The 23,112-nt window shown below is 39.6% G+C and overlaps 1 protein-coding gene across 6 annotated transcripts in view; it reads right to left on the bottom strand.

Annotated features, from left to right (window-relative positions):
• Window positions 1-1,004: 1,004 nt before the first annotated feature.
• Window positions 1,005-23,112, bottom strand: part of tex2l (testis expressed 2, like) — a 30,865-nt gene continuing 8,757 nt past the window's right edge. The window contains exons 1-14 of one of the 6 annotated variants that reach the window (XR_015091662.1): window positions 20,364-20,664; window positions 15,129-16,454; window positions 12,247-12,447; window positions 11,540-11,858; window positions 9,331-9,599; window positions 9,062-9,211; window positions 8,836-8,935; window positions 6,825-6,957; window positions 5,622-5,759; window positions 4,206-4,415; window positions 3,960-4,080; window positions 3,679-3,889; window positions 3,528-3,604; window positions 1,005-2,440 (exon numbers count right to left, since the gene is read on the bottom strand). Coding sequence is in view for 4 of the 6 variants with exons in the window: in XM_086064251.1 (XP_085920377.1) it covers window positions 3,698-3,889; window positions 3,960-4,080; window positions 4,206-4,415; window positions 5,622-5,759; window positions 6,825-6,957; window positions 8,836-8,935; window positions 9,062-9,211; window positions 9,331-9,599; window positions 11,540-11,858; window positions 12,247-12,447; window positions 15,129-16,415 (3,120 nt within the window). In the remaining 2 variants the exon portion in view is untranslated. The other 5 variants (XR_015091661.1, XM_086064251.1, XM_086064252.1 and 2 more) reach the window with 5 other exon arrangements.

Here is a 23,112-nt window from a genome sequence, read left to right as displayed (position 1 = left end):
TATGATACACTACACTTCCATGCTTATCTGATTAGTAAAGATACGGCTCAATATGTGTAGCAGCAGAAACAACACTTAATAAAGCAATAAACATATCAACCAAACAAGAATTGGTGTTGTTAAAATATTCTGACACAGTCATTTGTGGTGCAAACGTCTTTCAAGGCCAAGCAAGCTTGATTTGGATCCGTATCAAATGATATATAGATTTATAGATTTTCATGTTGCACATGTCATTTGGTAAAACTACTCAAATAAATGTAGTTATTAAAAATCGCACCGCAAGCAAACAGGATTTCTTTTTTTCTCATAGTGCGATTGTATGTGTGAACAAGATGACTCAGATATAGTCGTTTTAATTTAGCTTGTGCTAGTTTCACGGGATTAGTTTTGTCCATGGTATGTATTGTGTAGTCAAAATTCAACAAAAAAATATTTACAAAGCTGGGATACCTTGTTTGCCAAGTTGCCATCTTTCTAAAGTGGATTTACGATTTGAATTCCTGTTGAGAAGTATGTCATTGATTCAACACAGTTGTTCAGTGTGCTTTTTTTTAATTTTTATTTACTGTATGTATTTTGTCATATAAGGAAAAAAATGGAAGCATTACTTACCTAGCTTTGCGTTTTGGACTTAGACAAAAGCAAGAGAGCCATTCAAGACAAAAAAGCAAACTGGTTCAACTAGGAGTGATGTCATCTGGTGGACATACCACAACTCCCAGATGACGGTTCGCTTGTACAGTAGGTGGCGCTATGCATCTGAACCTTGCTTGCAATCCACCGATAATTGAAAGAAGAAGACCACTCTTGGAACATCCTTCTTCCTGCTAATACTGAAACAGAGGTGGCAAATCCAGGTCCAGAAAGTAAAATCCCTGCCACAGTTTGGCTTTAGCTCCAGGAGCTAGCTAGCGAGCTCCTTAGCTAGCTCCCCAGGTGCTCGTTTACATGCTAGGGCGCTAGCTAGCTAGCACAAGGGGCTAAAGCTAAACTGTGGCAGGGGTTTTTACTGTCTGGATCCGAATTTGCCACCTCTGCAAATAAATACATTTAAAATCAACCCCAAAGGCTCATGTATTAAATGAATTGCCAAACAAGAAAACGAAGGACATTTTCAATATAATTATAGTCCGTTCTAGGTAGTTTTGTGAACGTAGTTTTCGTTTTTTCTAGGCATTTTTGTTTGTATTAAATTTTTTTCACGAAAAATGTTTTTTTTCCAATTGTAGTTTTAGTTATAAGTCACTCATCTCAGGGAGGAAGCTGCAGAGAACATTCCAACTACACACACAGCTCAGTTTCGAACCCTTGTGGACTTGACTGTGAGGCAGCCACTTGCTGTTTGGATGGTGGTATAATTTTAAATCTTTGTTTGTTTTTGTCCTTACTTTTATTTTTATTTGTAATTTTTTATTTTATTTTTTCTAAAGAGCTCAGTATTGTTCATTCGGTAATGTCATCATCATAGCTTTTTTTTTTTTTTTGTATGTGGGTGAGTATTTGTTAACTCACCAAAAACCTATTAGAAAAAATCCCATACCGTTCACCTAAACCGAACACCGTCGTCAGGAGACCCGAGGGGACCAAAGAAAACAATTATATTTAGCTCTTATTTTGGTTGGGCCACATTCTCATAAGATAATCATCAATTGTATGACTTATTTTTAGAAAAGGTGCACTTCCAGTCTGTGCTTTTGGAGAAATGCCTGGTACTAATGATGTGACCATTCTTTAAAAGTAGGTTGCATGGCAATAAATCATGCATGCAGGAACGGAGTTTTGTTTTCTTGGAAAGGGAGAGCTTTCACATACTAGTATTTATTTTTGACTGCGTAATGAGAGGACTCATTATAACTTGTTCATTTAACTTTAATTAATTACCGCAAGTTCTGAAAAGTTACAAAACAGCAAAGCAGTTGGAGTTTGATCTTGGGAACTTACGGTTGTTATTTCCTCTGCTTTTTTCTGAAACAAATATACAGGCAAAAAAAAAAGTGATATATGCATTCAGTTTGATTGGTTATAGCCACCAGCCACAACTAAAGGTGAATAATTTAGTTGGGTTTCTGCTACTAGTGGCTTAAGTGGCAGTTATTGGATCATCATCATCTTTTTAAAGAAAGGATAAAAAGGCAGGAGTGATGGAATTTCTAACCCTAACCCTTTTTGGCTGCTTTTCCATGACCTAAAGCAAAACGTTTGGCCCGGCGTCACATGGGAAAAAAGAAAAAAAGTGACACAAAACTGAAGGCACTTGTTTTTCATTAGACCGCGGCGGCATGTAATTAATAATAATTTTTTATTCCTGCCGAACGAGTCGACGAATGTACCATGTGTTTGACTGGTGCCGCGTACAGGGTGTGCTTGTGAATCTTGGTCTGCCTGTTACCCGAACTCCGCTTACATCGGCTCGAACTTCCTGCGACTCTGAAGAGGACTGGAACAGAAAATGGATGCTCGGGTGGGATTTTGAAAGTATGAATCAAAAGTGGGTTTTTTTGTTTAATAATCGGCATCAGCCAATAAGAAAGCAGCAAATAACCTCATAGGGATGTAAACATTGTAAATCCTTTACATTGGGTCACCAACCATTTTCAAACTGACACTACTTCTTGATTAATGTGAAGTTTGATGCACGCTTCTGAAATAACAAATTTGATCAAATTGTCTTTAATTATTAGTTGTTTTTTTTAAATGAGTAATATTCCTCTGTGTAAATGCACTGATATTAAAGGCGGAGTCACATAAAATGAAAATATTTCCAAAAATGTCTTCTATGTCGCACCACTAGTCTAAACACGACATTCTGATTAATATTGCATTTGTAGAACATGATTAAGCAGCAAAATCCACCTGTTTCATCCATCTTAGGAGGCGGCCATTTTGCGACTAGCTGCTTAGGGCTAAGGTAACGACCGATCACAGCTCACCTGGTTTCTGAGTTTGACCATGTGACATTCACAAGCTGAGCAGAGGTGGCAAATCCAAGTCTAGAAAGTAAAAACCCAGCCACAGTTTGGCTTTAGCCCCAGGTGCTAGCTAACTAGCTCCCTAGCTAGATCCCTGGGTGCTTGTTTACCTGCTAGGGAGCTAGCTAGCTAACACGAGGGGCTAAAGCCAAACTGTGGCAGGGTTTTTACTTTCTGGACCTGGATTTGCCATCTCTGAAGCTGAGCCATGATTGGCTCAAGTGGCAAAATGGCCGCCCCCTGAATTGGATAAAAACAGCTGGATTTTTTCTACTTAATTCATATTCCACAAAAGCAATATTAATCAGAATGCCGTGTTTAGACTAGTGGAGGCGCATACAACATATTATTTTGATAGGAAATTTTTAGGTTGACTTTCCTTTTAACATTTTCCCTTCTACGACATTCCTAAGAAATCACTGTCTTATCATTGGTGCGCTATTTTTAGAACAGGCCCACAGGCTGGTCATGTAGTCTACCTGATGAAGTTTACACCAATAAAAATGATCCCTCATAATATTATCATTTCAAACAGTAATAATAAATCTGACTTGCCATGTGATCACTAACAGCACAGTACAGTATGTCCATCTTCTTCGAAATTCCTTGTTCAGACGGAGAGGTTTGTGACTCTGCTTTTGGAACGATACAGTCAAAACAGGCAAATGAACCTGGACTCCTTTATGAGAGCGTTTTCAAATCTCACCTTCATGTCCTCCGACTAATCATTTCACCAGAGCCGCGTTATAGTCCGACTCCGTTAAAGTAACCTCCGGTGGCATCCGCTCGATGGACTCAGTGGAGCTTTGCAACTGGCAGCAATGAGAGGACGCACGCTCCGACGCGCGGGGCCTGTCAACACTGGAGTGCATCATGGGTAAGTAGATGTCATCCATGTTTGGAAGCACAAATACTTTCTAGAGAGAGAAAGACAATGTAGCTAAGAAGAATGTAAACCATGCATTCGGGCAGGTTGTACTTCTTTACCTGGAACTCATCCTGTAGTTTCTTTTCAATCCATTCAGTCACATGACATAACGTCACCTCCCTCTCACCAAGTTTGGGCCGGACACGCAGATCCAGCTTGGGTGGTACGCAGAAGCTATACCTGCATCGGATTAATTAACATTCAGCGCACATGAATAACTCGCGAGTAATAACGCAAGTGACACTGTGTTTTGGCACTCAAACATTCACGACATTCCAAGTTTGACATCACGTGGTTGTCATTACCATATCCTGTCAGTAGGGGGCGGTGGGATGTTGACAACAAGGGACCCTGACAGCTCTTGAACCTCCACTGTGAGCAGGAGGGGCGTGTTTGACATTTCTTCAAACTTTTTCTTGATGAACTCATTCTCAGTCGCCTTCTGGAAATATTTGGATTTAGCGATTTTGTCCACAAATCTCAAAATCTTCCTGCCAGTCTTTCCGCCCCCTGTCCTGTAAGACACGATTACAGAGAGGGTGGAAAGTATTAGTGTGGCCAAATTTAGCAGTTGGATGCCCTGCTTGAAAAATAAAAGGAGAGTCTAACATTAAGTAACTGCCACATAGAATAAAAAAAAAAACATTCTGTTGAATTGGAGTTGGACAATATTTATTAGGCGTGTCCAAATGAGTGTGTTAATTTTGAGTTAATTTAAAGGTCATTTAACACACTTTTTTTTTATGGACGATTAATGACCACCCCTTACTTGGAAAGCCTGTACTGGGGGAATTCCAGTCGCAACGCAGCAGACACGACCACGTCCAAATTTTTGCAGTAATAAATTGAATAATGAATGCATATATTTTACAATTTTAACTTCATGTTGAAGATGAGCTAGCTCTTAATATGAAAAGAAAAATGCACTGAAATGTCACCAACGTCTTAAAAATGGAATTATGCCATCTAGTGGCAGAAAAATGACATCAATATAAATCAATATCACACTCGTTTGCAGTACAGCAGATCTTTTTAATTTTAACCCAATTTTACAAATTATTGTGAAATTACTACATCAATGACTAAAATAATATATATATATATATAAATATATATTTTTATGTTAACAAGAGTATGAAAAGTTGTATTTATAAAATATTTTATTGTACATTTAGAACAGATATAAAAATTTGTGATTAATCATGAGTCATGCGATTAACTAATTTGCTCCCCAAAATTGATAAATACATTCTGTTTTAAACCTTTTAAGTGTCCCAAATTTTTATTTATATTTTATTTTGTTTTTTTATGCTAGAGCATACAGAAGAACGGTTGAAGAAATGGTAGTAATTACAAAAACGGCCAGCAGGTGGCAGCAGAGCAAAAAGAGATCAACCAGGGCCATGTTGAAAAAACGCATTTACTCACATTTCTAAATGTATTTTCGAATAATGATGAAACTTAGCTATATTCTAATGCTAATAGAAATATACTTTTTTTTTTCCTGATGAAAGAAGAGACTTTAATCTTTCTTTCGGTAGGTTCCATGTTTTTATAGCAATAGAACACAATATTCTGTGGACCTTGCAAAATCAGTCAAAATCCAGTAAAACAGCCAGGGGTGACGGGGATTGCTTCCGTGAAAACGGCTGAGAGTCAATGAGTTAATTGCGATTAAAAAAATTTAATCGTCTGACAGCCCTAATACTATTTATATTTACCCATCCGCTGCCGATGACGGGCCCTTTTCCCAAGTGGGGCCCTGAGGCTCAGCCAGGAGAAGCTCGTCATCATCAGATGAACCAGCACTGGAGGACTCCTCATCACTGTCTGCCAGCACACTTAAAATGGGTCTGCAGCTAAAACAGCAAAAAAAAAAAAAAAAACATTAAAAAAAAGGCACTAAAGTGGAGACTAAATACAATCTGAGTGGTTGATACTTGTTTGACAGGAGTGCTTACAAGCACAAGTGGAAGTGTCTCGTCGACAGGGAGAGACTTAAACGGCTTGGTGACTGCGGAGGATGTCGAACTCCGGCTGGACTTTTAATCCACAAGTGAGTTTGTGTGACAGTGCGCTTGTGCTAATCAGTGCAGTGTACGGCTGAGGGGTGAGATGCGGAGGTGTGTGTGAGTGCGTATGTGATTTCTCACATACTGAATGTTTGACAGAAGCCGTTGCAAGTATTAGCACCAACATAAAAAATAAGTACAATTTATATATATTTTATAATATTTTTTTTACAGTGGGTTTGTTTGCTTTTATTAGTTTATTTTTCTTAGAAAATGCTTTATTTTGGTTTAGTATTTATTAATTTTAGTTAGGGGCATTCAATACCAGTGCAAGTACTCTTGACTCTCTAACAGTAGTATTTTTCATACATAAAATTTTCCACAGAAACGATGGCAGACAATTTTAAAGAAAGACCTATTCATCCCAAGCATTTTTCTTAAAAAATGCATAAAAGTTTTCTATTCTTTATTTATTTCTAATTTCTAGTTCCTGATTGTAAAATGGGCACAAGAGGTCGCGAGTACCGATACCTTGAAATAAGGCAGAGTATTGGTCTGATATGATATCTGGTATCGGGACTCGCTCATCCCTATAGTTTTATTAGCCTATTCATTTTTTATTTTTAAGTATTGTGTAATAAAGTAAACTGCATTTTCTTTCTTCTGTACTTTAAATTTTTGCCCAAATTAAAGGTCGTTCGTTATAAGATGTATTTTTGGTTAGTTGTAATTTTTTTTAATGCAATGTCATTTTTCTATTATTTCATGAAAATATTGTTTCAATATCAGTTTGAATTGCTTCATTAGTTGTCGTTCACTATAATGACTTGGAGGCACGCACTCACACATATACGTTCACACACCCACACACAGACACAGAGAACCGTTTGTCCTCCAAATGTCGTTACTAACTGCGTATTTCCAGTTTGAGTCAACCAGTCGGTGTCGTGGCCGCCGTCTTTGCCCAGCTTGGCCAGGTTGATTTTGGTCTGCAGGGTCATCTGCAGGGTGCCGTTGTAGGCCAGCTGCAGCTCCAGCCACAGGCCTGAAAATGCGAAGCGCAGTGGGGTCAGCGCCAGAGCACCCTGAGTAAGACAAATCCCCCTCAAAACCTAATCTGGGCACACATTCACAGTGGGCAGATTAAAACAGCTTTCATTGTGATTATCGGGTCTTGCACATTCACGATACACTACAAGGAATTACGCTGTGGGTGTGATACATTGGCATTTAGAAAATGGGACAGGCTGAGTTTGTATGATTGTGACTGTGTAACATGAGAAATCTGGAAGACAAACACTCTCACGTTTCCTCGATTTTTTTTTTTTTTTAAACGTGCACACAAATCCAAATGATTATTAAAGGATAATGTTACGTGAGCTGTAGAGTGCTCTCATTCCACCGTACACGAGTTTGGTTAAAAATAACCCAAAAATGGACCGATCCTCTACTTCTTTTAGTATAAAACAACTCATAAATATGGGTCACATCCTTTACTTGGGTCATTTTGTATAAAACAACCCAGAAAGTTGGGTTAAACTGACCCATAAAGTGGATCGGTCCATTTTTTATCCATAATTGAGTTACTTTTGACCTAACCTGTTTTTAGAGTGTAATCATAGGGCGCGACTGCTTGATGCACGTCCGTCACGGCATGTGTATGTATGCGCTGCCATGTAGGTCAAAATTTAATTGATCTTGAACACACAAAAAATAAAATAAAATAAAAATAAAAAGCACAGCAAAAACATGTCAAGATGAACATAAAACCTCACACACAACTAAAAACCTTTCACACATGCCCAGAGACCTCTTTTGGGCACATACTGAAAATCTCTCTAAAAAAAAAATTACACACACACACACACACCCACACACAAGAAAGACATTAACCAACAAAAACTGTCTCTCACACACACACACAAATCACACACACATCAAGTTACTCCAAACAACAAAAGTCTCACATTTCTCAAACAATTTATTACACACCCAAAAAATTGCTCGCCACACAAAAAAACAAAACAAAAAAACCTCTCTTACACTCACATGAAATCTCAGACAAAAATTCTCTCATAAACACCAGAAAACACTTACACACAACCTTTCACTTTCACCAAAAAAACTCTCACAACAAAAAACTCTCACATTACCAAATAACCTCTCAATTGCCCCCCCCCCCCCCAAAAAAAAAACCTCACACTCATTCCACCCCAAAAATTATTTTAGTCAAAAAAAAAACTAGGACCAAAAAATAAATAAAAAATCTCTCATTCACCACAAAAAAAATCACCAAAACCCTCTTACACTTACAAAAGAACCTCTTTTACACACAAAAAACTCACCCCTCCAAAATATCTCTCACAATCACAAAAAATAAATTCCAGACCAAAAAAATAAATCTCTCATTCAAGTCCTCTCTTGGGCCCACACCAAAACTTCTCTGAAACAACAAAAATACCCCCCCCCACCCCAATAAAACCTGTGATAAAAATGATCTCATTCACACCAGATCTTTATTGGGCACAGATCAAAAACCTCTCAACTAACAAAAATACTCACACCAAACAAACCTCTCACTCAAAACAAAACCAAAAAAAACAACAACAGAACTCACCAAAAAAACTCTCACACAAAAATAATCATCAGACAAAAAACTTCTTGCACAGAAAAATAATATTACTTTCATTTTCTCTGTGTGAGTATTTTCGTTTTAGTAAGAGGGTTTTTGGCTGTGCGTGAGAGGTTTGTGGCATAGGAGAGAGGTTTGTGAGTAGAGGTTTTTGATGACTGTGAGACTGGGTAGTTGCTTGTGTTTGACAGTTTCTTTCTGTGTGTGTGAGAGGTAAGATGTTATTCATGTCCACATCAAATGTTTGTGCACGAATGTATGCGTGTCTTATTTTGCAGCGTTGATGCTCACCTCTATGGTTAACCTGTGGTCGGGAGGTAGATATGATTTTTGGGATAGAGCAACCCATATCCAGCTCAGTCAGGGTCAATTCATTCATAAAGTAAGGCAACTGTAAAATGAGATGACGTAAACATCACTTATGAAGGAAATGGAAATGAGTCTTTGCATCACACATAATGGAAAATTTTACATCTATTAATAGTATACTAAAGGAAGGCAGAAAGACACTAATTACTCTGATTTTGCTGAGCTTCTTCTGGATTTTAAGGGAAACCATGTCAGCCCAGTGCTTCTCTCTCAGGAAGTCCCAAAAGATTCGACCAATCAGAGCGTTCACCCATAGAGCCAAACTCCTCCCAGAGTAATCCACCAGATCGCAGGTACACTGTGGAAGTGACAACTTAGTTACGGATGACAAATCTACAACTGAAGTCTCTCTTGACTCTTAGCAAGCGCGTTAAAGGACCAGCCCGAGCGCTCCGCTTCAGCTTCAGCATGACTTACGTTTCCTTTGAGTTTGGGGCTCGTCTCTGCGCTGCCAACTCCAGGGCTGGAGAGCGGGAGCGAGTCTTCCGTAGCCAGAAGACGAGACATGTACCCGGAGTAGTCAAGCAGTGAAAGGCCCCTGGTGGTTGTGCTGCTCGAGGAGGTCTGAGTGAGAGGAACTGCAGGCGCGGAGGGGGCGTCGTCTTCACTGCTGCCCACTCTGCTGGAGCCTCTGCTGCCTGGGATATCGCTGTGGCCGCTGATAGCCTGCGACAGTACTGGGTCACCTGCAGGGAAATGGACATTTTATGGAGTTGGCAAAAATAATGGTTGTGGCATGTGTAGTGAAGTGGAGGTGTTTAGGCCTCACGCCATGTATGCACTGATTTTTTTCTCTGTTTATAAAAAAAAACAGACCAACATGATTAAGCACTGAGTGACTCATTTGTAAGTCAGTCTTTATACTCCTAAAAGGCCCTTAATAAATTTATAAAAACATGGAAGTAAATGAGAAATATTATTTAGGCCATTGACCATCATATCGTCATAGAAACTAAGGGAATGGGAAGGCATCTTGGGGCCTACGCTTAACTGGTTTAAATCTATAGTACCAAATAGATCATGTTTTCTGGTTGTCTGTCTTGGTTACTTGCAATGTTCCACAAGGGTCAATCTTAGAGCTCATGCTTTTTGCGCTCTTATATTCTTCCTGTTAGACACCAGCAAATTTAAAAGTGGAAGTCAACCTTAAACATTTCTTGACAATACGTTATATGTGAACTCACTAGTCTAAACATGACATTCTGATTAATATTACATTTGTGGAATATGAGTTATGAAGCAAAATCCAGCCGTTTTAATCCGTCTCAGGAGGCGGCCATTTTGCCACTTGCTGTCGACTGAAGATGACATCACAGTTGCACAGGGCGACCAATCAGAACTCACCTGTTTTCTGAAGCTGAGCTGTGATTAGTTGTTACTTGAGACCTGAGCAACATTGATGTCATCTTCATTCTACAGCAAATGGCAAAATGGTCGCCCCCTGAGATGGATAAAAACGGCTGGATTTTGCTGCTTAACTCATATTCCACAAATGTAATATTAATCAGAATGTCATGTTTAGACGAGTGAGGTCACATATAACGTATTGTCAAGAAATGTTTAAGGTTGACTTCCACTTTTAAATTTGCTGGTGTCTAACAGGAAGAATATAAGAGCGCAAAAAGCATGAGCTCTAAGATTGACCCTTGTGGAACATTAACACACAATAAACAGAATAACATATTTAGACTGGTGGGGCTTCATAGAATATATTATTGTCAAAAAAAATTGGGGGGTTGACTTCCCTTTTAATTGTTTCAAATTTATAGTATCAATTAGATCATGTTTTGTGGTTGTCTCTCTTTCTTACTTGCGGTGTTCCACAAGGGTCAATCTTAGGGCTCATGCTTTTTGCGCTCTTATATGCTTCCTGTAGACATCAGCATATTTTAAGGTATCTCATCGCACTTTTATGAGGATGACCTTGAGATTAATTTTACGTTAATTCTGATTTTAGGATTTATTTAATTTTATCTCGGTGTCATATTCGGTCAGGCCATCATTTTTAATTACTATTTAAAATTAACCCATTCCTGGTATTCCCATCTGAAGAAGAAAAAAAAAATCTGAAATGGAAATGCAAGTCTCTTTAATCAGTCTGAACAAAGCGTTATTAGACCGTTTCCAATTAGTTCAGAACGCTGCTGCTCAGCTTTTGCCTAGGTCAGAGAGGTTCAGCCACATTATTCCCATTCTGTCGTCCTTGTAGTGGCTCACTTTTCATTTTAGGATTCAGTAAACATTTTTAGAGCCCTCAATGGTCAGGTTCTCCTTACTTGTTGTAATGAGGGCCAATCTATCGTATTATTAGAGCACTACTGAGTGTCTTTTACCTAATTTCCCTCACACAAAATTAAAAACTAAATATGATGCAATTCTGTATAGTATATGCAAACTGAAGTATTTCCTTACTAGCAATTGAGACACTGACCAAAGCAACACAAACACGACCGTTGTTTCCCGGTGTTTGTGTATGAGATCTGTATGTTCTCACAAATAGGATTGGCTTTTGACATGCAAAGAATTGGAGCATGTAATCCATAATCCACACATATATACTCTTGGCATAGATGCCTTATCTAGAGGCCTTGTCGTGACTGATGCATCATCAGTATGATTCTCCTACCCGAACGAGGCACACATCTGGCAGGTCTTGGCTTGTCCCGGTCCTTTCCCCGCTCGGCATCCGTGGATGCCAGCAGGAAATGACGAAACCACTCCTCCTTTTCTCTCCCCGTGCGTCCAAAGAGGTAAAGAGTTGTTTCAGAAGAATGTTGATGTGAACTAGCGGGTGCAGTTGTTGGCTGCCCCTCCACTTCCTGACTGTCCTCCGACCTTTGTCCAGCCTCCTCCTGGGAGTTTACGCCACTGGTCAGCTGGATGCAGATTGGATATTTGGGGTTCCATATTCGCTTGCGAGCCAACACAGACGGCAGCAAGAATACCTTTGGGGGACACAGATTCACATTTATATTTGAATCAATGACTTGTCATTAGAATTTAGCAGTGACTGTAGACATTCCTCAAAAGATAATGATTAGTCTAGATTATTTTTATACACTCTTGAACATGTTTGTTCAATGAATTCTGAAGGTCATGGTAGCACAAATGTATCCGAAAACAGTTAGCTAGTCTTTCTCCTAGCCAAGCACTTAGGCCCAAAATGAATAATGATACACCCCCAACATCTGTTGGATTATCATTCCCTAATGTATCCTTCAGCATTCCATCTGTGGTTTGGAGCGAAATGTCTGTTGAATTCATTCAAATAAAAACTGCAGTAGACGGTTGTGTACCCCTCAGGATTCATAAAAAGGAAATATTTACTCCTACTTTGCTCTGTTCCAGCTGGTAGGTGCGCGTCTTTATGAAAGTGGACTCGTTGATTCTTTCGTCGTACGTGGCCCGGCGGCTGATGTTGGATTGGGGGGTGTCGAGTCGGAGACAAGATCCCTCCAGAGTGGCAAACACGGAGTGAGTCTGCGCTGAATGATACGTTTCTGGGTCGTAATCATGAGTCTCATTCATCCAACCCTAGAAAATACACAGATGATGTACAGTTAAAGACATTTTCACAATACTTTGGTCAGGGCAAATGAATAACCCATTTAATTCACTACAAACACTCTAGAAACAGTTGGGTCAAAAATGGATTGATCCACTACTTGAGTCAATTTCTGGGTTGTTTTGCACAAAACAACCCCCCAAATTGACTTGTTTTGTATCAACCAATACAAAAAATAGTCAGTTTGTTAAAAACAACACCAAACATTTTTGAAAGTTGGGTCAAATTGACCCAAGTAGTGGATCTGTTCATTTTTTTACCAAAATTGGGTTATTCTTTTACCTAAATGTTTTTTTTTTTCAAGTGTATCATTTATTGGGGGGTTGTTCTACAGAAAACAACCCCAATTTTTTTTTTATTGTAGGATTTTTAATTGCTGACCCAAAAAGTTGTGTTGTGCCCTTTTTGACCCAATTTGTCAATCAGTTGTTGTTGTTGTTTTTTTTTACCCAACTGTCTTTAGAGTTTAGTAGATACATAAGTGAATTAAATAACCCACAAAACAAATCCCAACAAATTAGGTTATTTTGTGGGTTATTAATTTAACCCAAAAGTTGAGTCAAAATGAATAACCCAAAAAGTTGTGTTGGGCCCTTTTTGACCCAATTAGTTTGTCAGATTTTGTTTTAATCAGCTGTTTTTAGAGTTTAGTAGGTACAGAAGTGAATTAAATAAGCCACAGAACACACCCCAACAAATTAGGTTATTTTGTGGGTTATTAATTTAACCCAAAAGTTGAGTCAAACTGAATAACCCAAAAAGTTGTGTTGGGACCTTTTCACCTAATTTGTTTGTTTGTTTTCTGACCCAACTGTTTTTAAAGTGTTGGTACAGAAGGAAATGAAATAACCCACAAAACAAACCCACAATAAAATGTGTCTTGTTTGTTATTCATCTAACCCAAAAAGTTGGGTCATACAAAAAAATAGGGCCAAAATGGGCCCAACGCAACTTTTTTTTTTTTGTTATTCATTTAACAGAACAAGTTGGATCAAAATGAATAACCCAAAAAGTTGTGTTAGGCCCATTTTGACACATTCTTTTTAATTAATTAATTAATTAATCTATTTTGACAGAATTATTTTTAGAGCGTAGGTGTACACAAGTAAATGAAACAAACAAACAAACCGGGTTGTTTTGTAGGTTATTCATTTAACCCAAAATGTTGGGTTGAAATGAAAAACCCCAAAAGACCAAGATGTTTTAAAAGTAAAAAGGTACACAAATAATCAATGAAATAACCCACAAAACCACCCAACGATTAAAATTGGGTTGCTTTTGACCCAATTGGAATAAATAACCCACAAAACGACTCAATGTTTGAGGTTGTTTTGTTGCAAACTAAATCTAAACTGTTACTAATCCCCTCCATGCAAACCACTTTCAGACCCCCACCTGCTTTATGCGCTAACAAATTGCAGCTTCTTCCTTCCTTGCCAGAATGTGCTGCAAACTGCTGCTGGAGAAGACATCCTCTCCAGTCGCTGTACGAGTGCAGTAATTACTACTAAAAGTCCAGAGAGTTCTGCTTTTAATTGCCTTCTGGCCATTCCGTATAGCGAGACTTTTTTATTCATCTGTGGAAGAACATGAACAGTGGCAGAGGAACGACCTTTCACTTGACAGTGCGGTTTTAGAAGCAATTTGGGTGAGTGAAAGTTCATTATGATGAGTAGTATTGTGATTATAATTGTCGCGTTTAAATGTCAGCAGCACAGTAGTTTAAACATTTGTGATGGGGAAATTGCATATGGGACAGGTTGAACTATTTGTATTAAAGGAAACGTTTGAGAAGTAAATTACGGTTGGTACTGGATGATTTTGATCCTAAGACGTGCCCAATGGAGCGCTTAATTAACTGTTTTCACATTTTAATATTGACTTATTTAAAACTTGTGTGACATCACTGTTAACGAGAATTTGTGTTTGTTTGGAAATGTGACTTTTTTGGTTGTTTGCAATTGAAAACCATTTTCGTCATTTTTTATCTTTGGGGTCAAAGATAAAACATTATAGTAGACTTCACACACCCCATTTTTGTCTTGCTGAAATTAGCAAGAGTATAGTATGGATTTTGTTACTATGACACTTACAGATGGAGTTAAGGAGGCCTGCCAGGTTCGGCCCTGAATCAAAGGCATCATTGATTGTATTTTCACTCGTGGAGGCAGCACTTCACCATGCTATTGATTTACACATTGTTGACAGTGACATTAAGCAATGAAGCCCGGCATGTGGCACTTATCAGAAGCTAAAAAATACTGGATACAGAGTCGCTTCCCTTTCTTCTTCTTTTTTTATACATTCTAAAAACAATTGGGTCAAAAGTAACCCAATTATGGATAAAATTTAAAAAAGGACCGATCCTTTTTATGGATTACTTTGATCTAACTTTCTGGGTTGTTATATAAAATGACCCAATTTTTTGACCTAAGTTAAAGATCTGACTAATTTTTATGAGTTGTTTTAAAGACCCAGTTCTTGACTCAAAGTTGGGTCAAATAGATCCAAGTAGAGGATCGGTCCATTTTTGACCCATAGTTGGGTTAGCTTTTTACCCAACTATTTTTAGAGTGTAGGGGCATTGTTTCGAAATTTGATCAAACCAGAAACTGTGTTCAACTTGAGAAGTTCCACTGACTCAATTTACCTTGAGGATGTCCGGCTCAGTGGAGCAACCTTTTGGAATCCCGTCTCCCAGAAGTGGTCTGCTTGGAGAAACTGAACTGAAGGACCTGGAAGAGCCCATTCTAATCAGCAAGAGTCCAAGCAAGAAACCCATTGCCAACCCAAGAGCCAGGCCAGAGAAGTACGGATTTAGAGGTAGGGTAAAATAACCGTAGGATAGTATTGCTACACAGAATAAACTCATGCATGGTGGAGGATTGGTTGCGTGTAGTTGAGACGTCCCATAAGATGCAAGCTGTGCTGGATCCCTGGAAAAAACCTGCATCGTGTCTCCATCTCGATAAAATTCTTGCTCTCCATCGCTAAGATGTTTACAGTGATGCACGGGACAGGTGCTGCTAGGGCTTCTCACAGGATATCTAACTGAAGGCCAGTCAAAAACGGAAGATTCCGAGACCCCCGTATCCGTGCTAGCCTTCCGTCCCAAGCCTCTGGAAACGACCTGGGTGGTCTTACACCCATGTTTGGGGCTGCCTGTGCTATCTTCTCTCCGAATCTTGTTGAACATACTGCTCAGCGGCTCATGGACCGCCTCCGAGAGTTTCCTCTTGGTGTCCTCCAGCTCCATCTTAAAGAAACCGCCTTTAAGACCCTCCCCGCTTGGAGAGAGCGTGCTGGGAGATGGCGGCGCCGTCCGAGAGTCGCCGCTGCTTCGGTTCTTGGGCTGTGTAAGCTGCTTCAACAGGTGGAGGTTGAGGCGCGAATCGGATTTGGACTGAGACACTTCCGGTTCCGAACGGGACAGCTCTGTGGAGATCGACTTCACGAGGTTGAGAAGGGGTTTTGGTCTGAGGGTGGAGCCTTCTCTTAGCTCCAGCTCTGTGGAAAGCGACTTTACCAGACTGGCCAATGGCCGATGAGTGGGCGAGGATGGGCCCGGGGAGAGGAATGTTGGGCTCGTGGCGGAGCAATTACCTAAAGAACCGGGAGATGAGGGTGAAAGTGGGACATGGAACGCTTGGGACTGCGATCCTCGGTTATCATCACTGGAGATCTGCTTCGGACTCGAATGAGGCGCCGATGGATCGTACTCGTCATGATCCAGCGAGAAGATGAGCTCGCTCTCATCCAGGCTGCTCCACTCTCCCTCCGTTCCCGTCAGCTGGATAACAATCCCTCGAGGGAGATGTCGTTTTGTCCCGAGCGTGTTTGGGACAACATCTGGGCTGTGGGCGTCCGGGAAGGCTCTGCCACCTCCTCTTGCATCCTTCTCGCATCCTTGCACCCAATTGTTTCCACTCTCTGCCATTTCGTGACTACATCACACAGTCAAGGCACCGAAGAGTCGCTGCAAGAGAATAATCATAGAATATAGTCAGTGGAATTAATAAGCCTCTGCGGCAAAACAAATTAGTGCTGTCGCTATCGAATCGTTTTAGAATTGATTCATCTATCGATTAATCATTTGAATTTGCATTAAAGTGTATTTACAAAACCATTTTTTCCTCCTGATTACTGTTTATTTACCAGTGATTAGTGTTTATTTTGTATTCATATAGTGATTAGGGGTGTCAGGCGATTACATAAAAAAAAAATCATAATGAACTCATTCACTCCCAGCCATTTTCACTTAAGCAATCCCCTTCGCTCCCGGCTGTTTTACTGGATTTTGACTGATTTTGCAAGGCTTACAGAATATTGTGTTCCATTGCTATAAAAACACGGCACCTACCAAAAGAAAGATTAGAGTCTCTTCTTTCTTCAGGAGAAAAAAGTATATTTCTATCCGTTTCCCTTTTGCAGCAATTAGTATTTGAATATAGCTAAGTTTCATCATAATTCACAAATCTGTATAGAATTGTGAGTAAATTAGCTTTTTTCAACATGGTCCTGGTTGATCTCTTATACTCTGCTGCCACCTGCCGGCCGTTTTTGTAATAACTACCATTTCCTCAACCGTTCTTTGCAGTTGACAATTTTCAATTAAAAAATGGCTCCAAACGATTCCTAGATTATTAAAATAGTTGCCAATTAATACGATAATCGATTACTTGTCGATTAATCAACTACTTTTGACATCTCTCAAACAAATAAAAGCAGACAATGAATACTATGCTTCTGCCTCATTTGTACGAAAAACTGCTCGCATCCTGCCAATTAGGAATTAGTGTGTTAACGTCACATGCTCTAGAGTGTGAATTTGTGTGCGCTTGAATCGAGTGAGTGAAGTCAGCGCCTCTCCCAAAGCTGTTGCTCTACATCTGAGTGTGTTTGGGAGACAGGCAAAAATAGACCAGACAGGCTCTCAAGACAAAATGTTGAATAAATAAGAGCTTGGCTATATCTTTTGGGGTTTGATTGGATCTAAAGCTTGCGCATGCATACTGTACGTGAGTTCAAAAGACGCATACATTATTTGGACAAAGACACCAGAAACAAAAACAGACTTTCTACAAAATTTTGTGTCTTCCTGCTATCAAATTTCTTGAAAACCACCTTCTTTGAAGAAGAAAAAAAAAATTCACTGACATGACGATCTGGCTCTCAATCTTTGTTACAGCTCATTCTAAAGGTGTTTAATGGGCTAGATTCAGAAGTGACAAATCCAGGACCAGAAAGTAAAAACCCTGCCACAGTTTAGCATTAGCCCCAGATGCTAGCTCGCAGGCTCATTTTCCTGCTAGGGAGATAGATAGATAAATAGCTCGCACCAGGGGCTAAAACTAAACTCCCTGCCACAGTTTGGCTTTAGACCAAAGTGCTAGCTAGCTAGCTCCCATAATACTCGTTTAACTGCTAGCTTGCTAGCACCAGTGGCTAAAGCCAAATTGTGGCAGGGTTTTTACTTTCTGGACCTGGATTTGCCACCTCTGGTTAGATTTGTCCTTCCATGCTAAAATTATCCAATGATGTCTTTATGGAATTTGTTTTGCATCTAGGCTGTGATTTAAAGAAAAGAAGAAGGCCATTCTCCAAACTGTTCCTATAAAGCTTGTCTTAAAGGTGAAGTCAAAAAAAAATTTCAACAATGACAATAATATGTTCTATGTAGTTCCACTAGTCTAAATACAGTATTCTGGTTAATATTGTGTTAATGAAATATGAGTTAAGCAGGAAAATCCAGTAGTTTTTATCAATATCAGTAGGCGGCCATTTTGCCACTTCTTGTCAAATGAAAATGACATCACAGTTGCTCAGGTCTCAGGTAACAACCAATCACAGCTCAGCTTCAGAAAACAGTTGAGCTGTGATTGGTCATTGCCTGAGCCTTGAGCAACTGTGATGTAATCTTCAAAAATGGCCGGATTTTTCTTCATAACTCTTATTCCACAATTGTAATGTCATATTTAGACTAGTGAGGTCACATATAACATATTATTTTCAAGAAATGTCTAAGGTTGGCTTCCCCTTTAAAGGAGTAGTTTAAACAATACACAGAGGACTGATTTTCATTTTATGTAAAAAAAAAAAAAAAAAGACAATATACCAGCGATTAAGAATCGAGCTCTTTGTTATGTAACCCAGAGGGGAAAGGTGCAAGCTGCGAAGAACACGCTAGAATGAAATCAATCATCGTCATTCAACCAAGAGTTCTAATCAGTAATGCCAAATAGGCCAAGCTTAGACTTTTATTTTCATAGCCTTGCTCTTTATGTGAGTTAAAACCTTCTTGTGACCGATCAGATTTATGTAACAATATTACAGGTCTGTATGGCACGATCTCAACCAATTCCACAGCAGCTGGTGGATTGTGACTAATCTGCTAGCACCCAAAATACACGGCGGAGAGATAAAACCTCGGAGAGTCACACATGCAGACGTTAGACCTCCGTCATAGATTTTCACACGGGATGGGTGAGTTGAGACGCGGGGGCGGGTGGGGGTCGACCAGAAGTCAGTGTTCACATTTCCTGTGACGAAGGCTCTATGAAAGGCAAGCCTATCTCACCTTTCATGGATTCCAGAGTTGTATTCATTATAACATGCCTCAACATTCACGGTGTAAGGGTAGAGTTCGCCAGTCGGCGAGCTGGCGAACTCAGCAACAGGGTTAGGTTTCACGAGGTACGCTGGCGTGACGACCAGGACTTTTCCCTGCCGTGCCCCGTTCTGCTGTGTTGGGCGCGGGCCGTGTTGGGGTGGGCGCTCCGGGCTCCTGGGTCGGCTCTCCGGCCAGTGGCCCCCATGCGGCCCGGGGGCTGTGACCTGGCTCTGCCGCAGCCTGGGGGGCCCTGCGGGGCTGTGCTTGCCTGTCTGGCCGAGGTCAACGGCTCCCCTCTTTGGTGTAGGTTCTCATGCATGCCAAACCAACCACATCAGTTTTATTGACATTTGTTGGCTCGTTTGCACCAGGTGGGCATTAGTGGTAGTGCTATTAAGTGGTTTCGATCCTAATTGACTGACAGAACATTTTGTGTTAGCCTTGGTTGGAGTCCCACACTGCTCCACTTTCGTATGGTGTTCCACATGGTTCAATTCCGGTGCCTTTGCCGTTTTCATTTTATCTGCTGCCCCTGAGTTCTACGTGGTCAGATTGTCCTAGCTATCATGAGAGCATGCCTCAATTTGGTCATTATTGAGTCAAAGTTAGCATACAAATGAACATGATACCAAAAACGTCACTGCAAATGTATTCTATTTAGCATTTGGCCCAAAGCTGAAACCACATCATTGCCTCACTCATATGCAATGACCATTTGAGTTAGTAAGGTAAAGTTTAGGTTAACCTCATCAGACGTTAACAGTTACAATCTCAGATTAACATTAATTCAGGGTTTAACTGTGAAATCGGACAAATCACGCTGACATGGTTTATAGATAAACCAACATTTGGCAGTGTGGTTTTCTAAGCTAGCTCATCTCTGCGACCCAAAGTCACATTCTTAGGTTTGCACGGGGCAATAGAGGTCACAAAATGATTTGATGATGGAAATATAAGCGAGGAGGGTCAGTTTAATTTGTTGGGCAATGGTAATCAGCTACAAACAAATACAATATAAACAGTATTTCGAATTAAAACATCTTGGTGACAACTTTAAAACGTGATCCAATCCTCCAGTTTAACATGTCATCGTGTACTTGACCCAAAACTCTCATGACATAAGTTGCCGCAAATGATAATAATATGAAATGATTAAATCCTAATACACCGTCGACCATTCGGCTTTACAATCTGGATTATATTGCACTTGTTTGCTGTGCTGAGAGATGATCTGCAAAACAAACACCGGATGGAACTTGCATGGAGTTTACTCACCCGTCTGTTCATGTGATAAACGGGATGGTCCCAATGGTCTTCAGATAAGTCCATCTTCAATTTGTGTGTGCAAGGACTGCGGAGTAAGGAGGAGTCGGAGTGAACGCACTCTCCTCCACCATCTCTCTCTCTCAGTCTCTTTCTCATGCACTCACACACACCTCCCCTTTAAGCCAACTGCCTGTATCCAGATGTGTCATGCGTTGCCGAGAATCACAGCTCACCAACTGATTATGAAAAGCGTGGCCGCTCGGCATGATAATCCAGCTTTGGAGCAGGGCAGCCCCAACAGACGCACTCAGAAAAACTCACCCATCTGATGCGCATGTATTGGATCCTCTATCGGTCTTCATTAGTCCGTCCACTTGCAGTGCCCATTTCTCGGGTTCCGCCCTTCATCTTGGCCTACATAAAGAAAAGACCCGTTAAGCCCTAGAAATGACAGAATGAGGAACGGGGTTGAGTGGTGAGCAGGGGGAAAACCATGCATCATTGATTGGAGATGTTCCAAGATGGATGAAGGACACAACCAATCCATGGTCAGATTGGATATCTAGATTTGGATCTAGCTCTTCCATCCCGAATACATTACCGAAATGCTAACCGAAGATAAACCCCGTAGGGTTTTCAATGACTTGAGTCAACTAGTGGAGTCCTAGTTTCAAGGCAAACATGGTGAAGCAGCATTTAGCTGTTATGCTGCATGCAATTGGAATAAGCGGCCAGGTGAAGTGAAATCAGCCCCAAGTGTAAAGGCTTTAAATCCCGGTTAAAAAGACAGTTATTCTTTCACGTACCACTAGAGGGAGCCAGCAAATCATTACAGAAGGGGTCTGCAACCTGGGACTCCAGAGCCACATGTGGCTCTTTAGCCCCTGTCCTGTGGCTCCCTTATTTTCCCCCCACATATTTATATTCTTTTTTTTTCTTACTTTTATTTAAATGAATGAATGAGCTTGATAAAAAAAATTTTTTTTTTAAATATTTAAAAAATGTCTGAGTCAAAATGTTTAAATTGTTAGAAAAAGAAATGTGAAAGGTAGATGAAAAAGGTTTTAAAAATTACCTAAAAATGTTCCAAAGGTGATCATAAAATATCCAAAAGGGGGAAAAAAAGGAAAAGTGGAAAATTACCATTAAATGTCCATGGAATTGCAAAACAAAAATGTCAAATAACTGAATGTTAATAAACAAAATATAAAATGTCCCAAAACAAAAGAAGAAATCCCGAAAATTATCATAAAATGTACAAAAAGGTAAGCATTTTTTTAAGCAGAAAAGAGAATGATTAACAAAAATTATTAAGTATAAAGCGTCCAAAAACAAAATAAATCCCACAAATTACCATAAATCCACAAATTGCAAAAAAATAATAATAATCCAAAAATGTATTTAGGAAAAGGCAGTGGAAACAAAGTAAACATAAAATATCCCAAAATAAAAGAAGAAATCCCAAAAAGAAAAATAATAAATAAAATAAAATAAATAAAAATTAAAAATGCCCACAAAATTGCCAAAAATGTCAGAAATTGATGCAAAAGAAGGTAGAAAATTTTCAAAAAGTAGACATGAAAATGTACAAAAAAAAGGCAGAAAATGACCGTAATATATCCATAAAATTGCCCAAAAATATCAGAAATTTGACACAAAGACAGAAAAGTCTAAAAATACATGAAAAACGAAGTATGAAAAATACAAAAAAACAAAAAACAAACAAAACAAAACAGAAGACAAAAGGTAAAAGGAAATGAATGATGTAGCTGTAATTAGCTCTTGGACCCTCAGTACATTAGACTAACAGACTGTTTTGTTCATCGCAATGTTCAAATGTTCAAGATTTTTTGTTTATTTGGCCTAAAATGGCTCTTTTGACAGTAAAGGTTGCTGACCCCTGCACTACTACAAGTTAATTTGTTCATTCATTCCGGATTTTCACGAAACGCTTCACAATGGTGCACACGTGTGCCGTTCACAGGTGTAAAATTGGGCGATCAAATATGTGAAATGAAACTTCTAGATAGTATTCATATGCCGTCATTTGCCCCACATTGTGTGCCGGTGGTCCATGGAATGTCGAGTGGGAACAACAAAGTGTCCGGAAAAGATACATCGAAAGGATTTCCAACCGACAAAGTCTACCAAAGTGTGTTCTGACAATTTTGATTAAGGTAAGTGTCATTGTAAGATGGTAAAAATGCTTTTACCATAATGCGATTGTGATATATGTGAGCCGCTAGCGATAGCTCGCTCTGGCTAAATATAGAGCTGGTGGTCAAGATGTTTAATTTTGAGATCTCTCCCAAAAAATATCCTCATTAAGGTCTCTTATTTTCCTTTCCTAGCAGCCCAAAAGTTGAAATTGTTAAAGTGTACGAAAATAAGTGATGTATCAACAATGTTGTTTTTGTTGTAACATGCTAGTGCTAGTAGGAAACTAGCTAACTTGGTTTAAAAATAACCCGAGATTCTTCAGCTCGAATTCACAAATGATAAATACACATAGCAACCTATAAAAGTCGAAAGTACAGAAGACGCAAGAATGTCCGTGTTTTGAGAGACATTCCAACTTAGAGCGTACGTTGCCATGTCGTCGGGCAGTATTGGCAAATGTTTGTAATTCAATCGATTCCACTAACCAAACGTTAGTACGGCTGCAAAGAATGTTCAGCTAAATCTTCCGCATACGTCTTGCTTACACAAGTAACGTTAGAGGAAGCTGGGGGTGACATTCATCAAAAGAACAGTCGGT

This window comes from Leptonotus elevatus, chromosome 20 (genome assembly GCF_054856555.1).
Source record: "Leptonotus elevatus isolate MCC_2025b chromosome 20, RoL_Lele_1.0, whole genome shotgun sequence".
Taxonomy (NCBI): domain Eukaryota; kingdom Metazoa; phylum Chordata; class Actinopteri; order Syngnathiformes; family Syngnathidae; genus Leptonotus; species Leptonotus elevatus.
This window is presented reverse-complemented; position numbering and strand designations above follow the sequence as displayed.